At 49.6% G+C, this 8130-nt stretch overlaps 1 protein-coding gene across 1 annotated transcript; it reads right to left on the bottom strand.

Moving 5' to 3' along the window:
- Positions 1 to 6376: 6376 nt before the first annotated feature.
- LOC123949328 (60S ribosomal protein L23a-like) lies at positions 6377 to 6855 on the bottom strand. The gene has a single exon (XM_046016727.1). It carries the CDS (start codon positions 6845 to 6847, stop codon positions 6377 to 6379), a length of 471 nt encoding a protein of 156 aa, XP_045872683.1. The 5' UTR covers positions 6848 to 6855.
- Positions 6856 to 8130: the final 1275 nt, after the last annotated feature.

The following is an 8130-nucleotide window of genomic DNA, read 5'->3' as shown; positions in this document are numbered from 1 at the left end:
TGGTTACTCATGTGTAATGGACCCCTCTCCTCACCCTCAAATGCCTTCCCATTGGCACATGGGATGGTGTCCAAGATGTGTCAAGAAAGGTCCTTTCCTTTCAAGGCAGCTCTCTGTCTAGGGATCACCCCATCCCCCTTCCTCCCAGAGGAAAGACAGAAAGACACTGAGATAGAAAGACACCAAGAATAGTTGTTAGCCCATAGTCACCCAGCATGAGGGGCTCTGAGCATGAAGGACTTTGTCAGGGAGGTAAACCACCCCTGACCTCTGCTCACTGCTGGGGACTCAGATGGAAAGAGACCTTGGGCAGAAGTGGAGGGGGCTAGAGCCCTCTGACCCATTGTCATTCTCCAGCGAACAGAGATGGAGGCATTACTTTCTGCCCACATCCGTGGCCTGGTTTGGCCATAGTTCTTCAGGGGCCTTTGTGTCCTCACCCCCCACAGACACATGGGCTGGTCCCATACTGCTTAAAGAGAAGTAGAGGGCCCTGTGCTCCAGAGGGCTCCAACTGCTCCATATTTCCCTGGGAGGGGAATCGGGCGGAACATAAATAAGACAATTTATTCAGAGAAACCGTCTCCCCTATTTACATTTAAATTGAATAATTTAAAACACCTTTACCCATTTCCATAAATTATCCCCCATTGGACGGGCAGTCCAACTGTGTGCAGGGGGTGCCATCCTGGGGGAAAGGCCTAATTACATTCTCTGCTACAGGGCTGAGGTGGGAGGGGAGATGGGGAGGTGGGGAGGTGGGGAGGGGTAGGCAGGCCCAGGAGGAGGGAGATCCAGAGGAGGCAGACCTTTGCTTGGCACTGGCAGGAAGAAGGAGGGCCCTAATAAGAGGCAAGGTTCCTTTAAGAGCTTTACAACTGAGAGGTGAAGGGCAAAAAGTCTTCCTTTTATCAGAGTAAGGTGTTTGGGACCAGCCAAGGACATCTCTCAGTTTGCTCTGGGTCAGCGTTCCTTTGCTTACAGCTCCTGAAGACCCAGCGTCTGGCCTGGGGGCAAAGAGGAAGAGGTGGAAAGAAAAGGTTTCCCCAACACCTGTTACTTGCCAGGGCCCCTGTGGAGTGCTGGGGACAGCAGGGCTAACCAGCTCAGCCCTGCCCTTCTGGGATCCCAGAAAGGGGGGGAAAACTGCTTCCAAGAGGCTGGGAGGGACAGGATCAAGAGAGGTGGGCGGAGCTAGGCTCACAGAGAAGGGGCTCTCTGGATGGCCCTGGAAGGATGGGTGGATTTAGGGAGGTGCTGAGGAAGGCAGAAGGGTCTTGCTGAGAAGGGACCTGTGTGGAGAACAGGCTCTGAGGGGAGAAGGCTGGGAGTCTAGGGCCTGAGAAAGGGGAGGGGGAAGAGGAGTGGCTTAGGGGGTGAGGTGGGTGTTTTCCCTTTACAGCACACTGAGGCTGTGTGGGTAGAGCTGGGGCCTGGCCATCCTCTGTCACTGACTCTGGTTAGGCCTCTGAGGAAGGGGAGCCCTCTTAGTGCCCAAGTGCCTCAGTTTCCCTGCCAGGTGCCCAGGGAGGCTGCAGGCTCTTCCCAGGACCCCTGAAACAGAGGGATCTGATTCCTGGCATTGGCCCAGTTGATCCTCAGGGCCCTGTGGTCCCTCTGCCTCTGGAATCTCCTGGGTGGTTTCCCTACTTCCCTGCCCTCCTGGGATCACCTCTGTCTGGCCTTCCCCAGAAATGGAGCTCCCTCCAGCTCCCTCCTCCCAAGCAGGGTGGCTCTGGCCACAGAGTGGAGCCCCAAATGACTCAGTCTTCTCCCCCATTAAAGACAAAGTGGCAGGTGAATCGTGTGGAGTAGGGGTAATTTGGCTTGGCGAGGGGGACAGTGAAGGAGGCTGGTGACAAGCCCTTTGATGCTTCTGACAGCCCTGGGAGGCAGGCTTGATTAGCTCTGCTTAAGAGATGAGGGGACAGAGGCTCCGAGCTGGAGAAACCAGAATTTGAACTTTGTTCGGTCTGCCTTGAAAGCCCTTGCTGTTGATCACAGACCGATCTCTGTGGCTCACAAGGATGCTGTCCAGCTCGTCACGCTGTGCCATGGGCCATGTGAGCCGATGGGGCATAAACCTCTCTGGGAAAACAAATTGAAGTGGCCTCGCTGGTGCTGAAATCCGTGCATTCCCCATGCACGTTTTTTTGTTTTGTTTTTAAAGATTTTATTTATTTATTTGACAGAGACACAGCGAGAGAGGGAACACAAGCAGGGGGAGTGGGAGAGGGAGAAGCGGGCTGGGATCATGACCTGAGCTGAAGGCAGACACCCAATGACTGAGCCACCCTGGTCCCCCCCCCCTTACATGTTAATGGAATCTTCCCCAAGTGTTTCTTTGTCATCGCCATGGGCTCTCCTTGGGGAGGAAGGGCACATCCAGCAGGGAAAGATGCCTGCGGGTTAAGGCACACCTGGTCCTTCCTCCCTATTTTCAGAGCTAAGTTTCTTGAAATAAGTTCCTCTGTTCTCAGAAAGAGATGTCTCCCCCAAGGGCCTCTAAGCCTGTCCCTAGCAGCTACTGTCCCCACCAGTCAAGCCAGTGGTTTTATCCTCCCATACTGGAACCACACAGGTATAGTTTCAGATCTTGAATCTGTCATTTGCTAGCTTTGTGACCTTGGGAAAGTCACCTGCCCTCTCTGAACCTGAGTCTCATAGGATCAGAACACTGATGTCTGAAAGTGGTTGTGAGAATCAGATGAGACTATGTAGAGAGCTTCGTGGCAGAGAGCTCAGCACACAGAACAGTTGCTCAGTAAACATCAGCTTCTTTTCTGACAGGTCTGCCACCTGGTGATGAGGTCCTTCCAGCTACCCCTGGCCTTTTCTGGGAGACCTTCCACAGCTGGCTCCCTGTGATGGCCGTCTCAGTGCTTGGTGTCCTTTAGACATCGAGGGGTTCATTTTGCAGCAATTGACTTGAAGCCATTTGTGTCTTACTCCACTTGTGTCTCATTTTTCTTTTCTGTTAAAAGATGCAAAATAATACTTAACCTTACAGAGGTGCTGTGAAAATTAGGTTCAAAATAACATGGGCTCAGCACCCAGTACGAGGTGGGGCACAGGGCCGTTACTCAGCGGGAGCACTGTTGCCTGTGGGTGGGTGGGGTAGGTTGGTCCCCATCACGTTGGGTCCTCCCTGGTGGAGATGCCTCCTGTCTGACTTTCCCAGCACCCGGCAGAGGAAGTCCCCATCCTGGAGGGTTCAGGCTCCTGGGGAAAAAGTCTGCCTCCCTGCCTTCATAGGCTCTCAGGACATTCCTCTTACGAAGTTGGTAACTGTGCATTGACTACTGATGAGGTGGTTGCAGGTGTGGTCGGGAGGACAGTGGAGCTATTTAGGGATGATTTTCATTATCAAAATAGGGTGATCTTCAAAATAGGGATCTCCTATTTAATCAACAAAGAGCTTTCGAGCATCTGAATGATAGAGCCCAGATGCGTTGCATCCTGGGCTCCTATTTGGGGACTGGAGACACCTCCAGGTCCCAGCCCAGATATGCTCCCCAATACCATTTCGCACATGCCCCAGGGATAGTTAATTAGCCAAGTTCCAGGACCCTAGGAGAAGGGGGCCAGCAAAGGCCGGTGTCATGGGGGAGTGGATTATGACTCGGACACAACTGGCTATTTGATTTTTTAAATGAAGTTCTAATTTCTGACTTCTAATGAATTTCTAATTTCTGTGGGCTTCAGTTTCCTCATAAAACAGGGGATTTGATTAGATGAACTCCGGGGTCATCTGTAAATTTTAGAGTTCTGAATTTCAAGGTCTCACCTGAACCCCTCTTGCTGTATGTGAAGACAAGAGACTATAGACTTGGTATAGACACTAGTATTTGGTAGTAAGTGACCAACATCACATTAAGTCCTAGAAGGCTGTGGTTTTTAGTCTTTCATAGTAGAAGAGCTTTGGTGGGATTGTATTCTAATTAAATATTTAATGGGAGTTATTTGCCTGTTCAAATCACTGCTACCACCTTGGGGATGGTCTCCTTTATGTTTTTATTTGCAGCTTGTCTGTAAATGGCAGAGCTAAGCCCAGCTGGAAATCTAGCCACCCCCTCCAGACCATGTGGGATCCAGGGATGCAAATAGGTTGTCTGAAGAGCAAAGAAAGGTTTCGGGGCTCTGAAGCTGCCCTTCCTACTCCACTTCCTAGAATCACTCATGGTACTGACAGCAGGATCCAGGGAATGGGCTCAGGTCCATGTTTGGGGCTGCTCTTCATTCGGCCTGCTCTCTGAGAGTGGGGGAGAGAATATGTGCTTTTTCTCTGTGTTAATAAAACCCAAAATGAGTCTTCATTAAGGGCTCCATTAAGGAGCCACTGTTATTCTTGGCACTCATTAATGTTGCTGCTTAGTGCTAAGTTTCCACACTGGTGCTTTCCTGGGGCTTCACAGGGCCCCCTTCCCGTGCTGGAGAGCTGCTGATAAGAGAGACCTCAACTGGCTGAATCTTGGAGGCAGGAGAACTGGGGCTTCCCCAGTCCATTTCATCCATTCCCCTGTTTCCGGACAATTGTCTGTCCAACTTCAAGAGCCCCTGGGAGCAGCCTGTGTAAGGGGTTTGTAGCTCTGCTTGGAAGTTCTTCTTCTTGTCTAACTGCCCTCTTTCACGGCGTTGTGAGCCAGTTTGAACCCTTCACTAAGATGATGAAAAGTATCTTTCTTTCTAAGAGCGTCTTGCTTTCTTTCTCCTTCTGAGTTCAGGTCCTAGATTAATTTCGATAACTTCCCTGTGGGAAGACCCATCCCAAGATAACAGCTGTGGTTAGGCGTGTCTCTTAGGGTTATACTCATCTCTTCCCATTTGTGCCCTTCTTCTGTCTCTAGCTCCCATCTTCACCCTTGTTTGCCCCAGGCCCCAGGACAACTCCCAGGCCTTTATTAGGACCTGTGACTGCCTGACGCCTTCCCCCAAAACACCAACTAACATACATTAAATGCATACTGTGTGCCAAGCACCATGCTAGGTCTTCTATCTCATTTAGCCAGAATCTCAATCCTGCCAGTAACTGGTATCATTTTGGAAATGAAAAAAAGCAAAACAAACCATGACAACAAAACCAAAAAACTGAGCCTCAAAGGATTCAGGTCTTTGGCCACACAGGTAGTTAAAGCTAGAGCCAGAATTGAACCCAGGTGTCCTGACTCCAGGTCGAATGCCCCACCTGCTTCACTGAGCCACCCTTGTCTTCTCCCTTCTTCGGGTCTCAGCACAAGGACCAGCAAACATAAGAAAGGGCTTAGATCCACAGCTGGTGGTTCGCTGCTGATGCGACAAGAAAAAATTAGACTAAGTTCTTCTCTCAGGTGTCCGAACTTTCCCATCCAAGTGCGTGTTGGTCCTTCCATGTAGCCCACTCCACTCCGACAGTTTGCTTATATGCCAATCACATCCCATTGTGGGCACTTTTGGAACTCCCCTATGGCTTATGGCCTTGACTTTCAGTAAACATTTATCTTTTTTTCAGGGTGAACTGTATCTTAGAAAATACCCCCAAATCATGTGGATTCAAGTCGGAGGAATCAGGTAAGGCACCAAAGTAGATGATTCGACTTTGGCTCACTACCTTTTAAAACATTGCTCAGTGAAACGTAGTTTAGACAGTCGCTGTTCCACAGGTCCCACTTATTGCTGTGCAGAAGATTTCTCGAATGTCTCAGAATCTTGACGTGTGAAATAAAGCTTGAGTGGCTATTTGATGGGGAAGAGGGGGGAGGGAAGAGTGGACATTGATGCTCAAAACCAAATGGCCCATGACCTTTCCTCATGATTTTAAGCCACTTTTTGGGTCTGGGGAGTTGGAGTTCCCCTGACAGATGCATTGGTTCTCAGATACTGGGTCAGCCTGGCGATCAGTGCTGCATGGTCTAAGACACAATACATAGAAATGATTTCTCTTCTGCCCATGACAAAGGTATGGCTAAACCTTTTATGAAACAATTCCTTGTTCTTTTTTTTTTTTTTTTTAAAAAAAACAGGAATCTGTTTCTTTGCCTTAGCTGGGCAATTCAGTCATCATTCTCATTGTTAAGTATCCCTTTCAATGAACTAAATCTTTTGCCTTTTTCAGCATTTCCACTGGCTTCAGGGAGGGCAGGAGAAGGGCTGGACAGTTGCTTCTGGCAATGCCCTGGTTATCTTCTTTTCTTTCAACCTGGTGTGTCTGTGACATCCCATTGTCTTGGACATTATCTCACTTCCAGACACTTCTTTGAGCCTCTTAAGTGTCCTCTTTGCAAGCTTTCCATGCCTTAGGCTCCATTTGGCCCTGTTTTTCAGGCTTCAGGAATACCTGCTCACTTTTTTTTTTTTATCATGAAAAAACTGTATTTAGATTTAGCCAGCTGGACTCAGTTTAGATGATCCCAATTTTGTTGGCAACATCCAAAGCATCATAGTCAGGGGCCAGTCGAACGTATGCCTTCTTCTCTCCATCAGGCCTGATTAAGGTGTTGACCTTGGCTACATCAATGTCATAGAGCTTCTTCACAGCCTGTTTGATCTGGTGCTTGATGGCCTTGACATCCACAATGAACACAAGTGTGTTGTTGTCTTCTATTTTCTTCATGGCTGACTCAGTAGTCAGGGGGAACTTGATTATGGCATAGTGATCAAGCTTGTTTCTCCTGGGGGCGCTCTTTCGAGGGTATTTGGGCTGCCTTCGGAGACGCAGAGTCTTGGGTCGTCGGAACGTAGGTGATGTGCGGATCTTCTTTTTTTTGTGACTGTGGACGCCTTTCAGCACCGCTTTCTTGGCCTTCAAAGCCTTTGCTTTGGCTTCGGCTTTGGGAGGGGCAGGGGCTTCCTTCTTAGCTTTCGGCGCCATCTTCGTAAAAGGGTACCTGCTCACTTTTTAATGAGCCAGCCCCATGCACACTTCCTGTGTGCATCAGGCCAGCTGGGCCCAGCTGTGGTAGAGATAGAGAATACGTGATGGGTTGATACATGTCAGTCTCTCGTCTTCTGCTTTCAGGGAAAATCTGTCTGGTGAAGTTATTGTCATATGAAGATTGTGTAGTTTAACAGGGGCCCCCGGAGTTAGGTGCCCTTGCCTTTGTTATTTTAGACAAGTTCAATGAAAACCTTGGAGAATTAACCACCTCTGTGAGCTTCAGTTTGGTCATCTGTGCAGTGGGAATAGTAATAACTCCATCCTGCGAGGTCGTGAGGACCAAAGGAGATGATTCATGCAAAGAGCTTGGCTGGTGGCTGATACAGACTAGAAGCTCAAAAATGAAAGCCGTCATCATGATTACCGACTTAACAGTGACTCCAGCTGGCTGTGAGCTGGAGCTGCCTTTGGGCAGGTGAACTAACGGAGTGGAGGGCGCGGGGAGCTGTCCATGGTGCTGCAGCCATTCGGCGGAGATCAGTAAATGTCAGCGATCGCCTATTTTGTGCCTGGTACTCTTCTAAGCACCAGATTCTTTACACAAAGGGAAAGCTCTTTATCTGGACGCCCAGTCAGTCTCGCGTGCACATAGGTGAGAGTGACCAGCCCCTGTTGGTAAGCACAGGACTGTCTCATGGGCATGCATATATGTAGGCATTTAAAAAAACATGGTGTGTGTGACATGAGTGTATTTTGTGTGCGTGTCTGTGGGTGCGTGTGTGTGCATGTGCACGTGCATGGGGTGGGGTGGGGATAAATGGGGAATGGGCGGGGCTGAAGTGAAGGAGGGGTACTGCTATCATGTAACTCAACTGGGTAAACTAGCTGGTGAGAAGGCCCCAGCTTGGCCACCAGGGAGAGGCTGACTTCCCAGAACTTCCTGGGGAGACTGAAAGGGACACAGGCCCCCATCCCATGCCCCTCCTGGCCCACCAGAACAGAATAAATCTGAAGCCAGAGTGGAGTTGCTCTCCTGCAGGGCATTCCAAACTAATTTTCTGGTACATTATACACTTGGCCTTTTGAACAATCAATAGCCTTAAATGCTGTTTGGTTCCTGCAGCCAAATCCAAATGAAATAAGACATAATCCATCTGGCTGAGATGGCCAGAGCAGGAGGGGAAGGAGAAAGAAAGAGGGAAGCTAGAGCTGCCCTGGGGATCTCTGCTTGGCTCAGGGAAGCGGGGACTAGAGGGACCTGCCAGGTCTTGAGGGAA

The sequence above is a fragment of the Meles meles genome, chromosome 8 (assembly GCF_922984935.1).
Source record: "Meles meles chromosome 8, mMelMel3.1 paternal haplotype, whole genome shotgun sequence".
Classification (NCBI taxonomy): Eukaryota; Metazoa; Chordata; class Mammalia; order Carnivora; family Mustelidae; genus Meles; species Meles meles.
The sequence above is the reverse complement of the archived record's forward strand: the minus strand, read 5'-3'. Positions and strand labels throughout refer to the sequence as shown.

Coding starts and splice junctions, on each gene's coding strand:
- LOC123949328 (XM_046016727.1), bottom strand. CDS start 6,847: ATGGCGCCGAAAGCTAAGAAGGAAGCCCCTGCCCCTCCCAAAGCCGAA.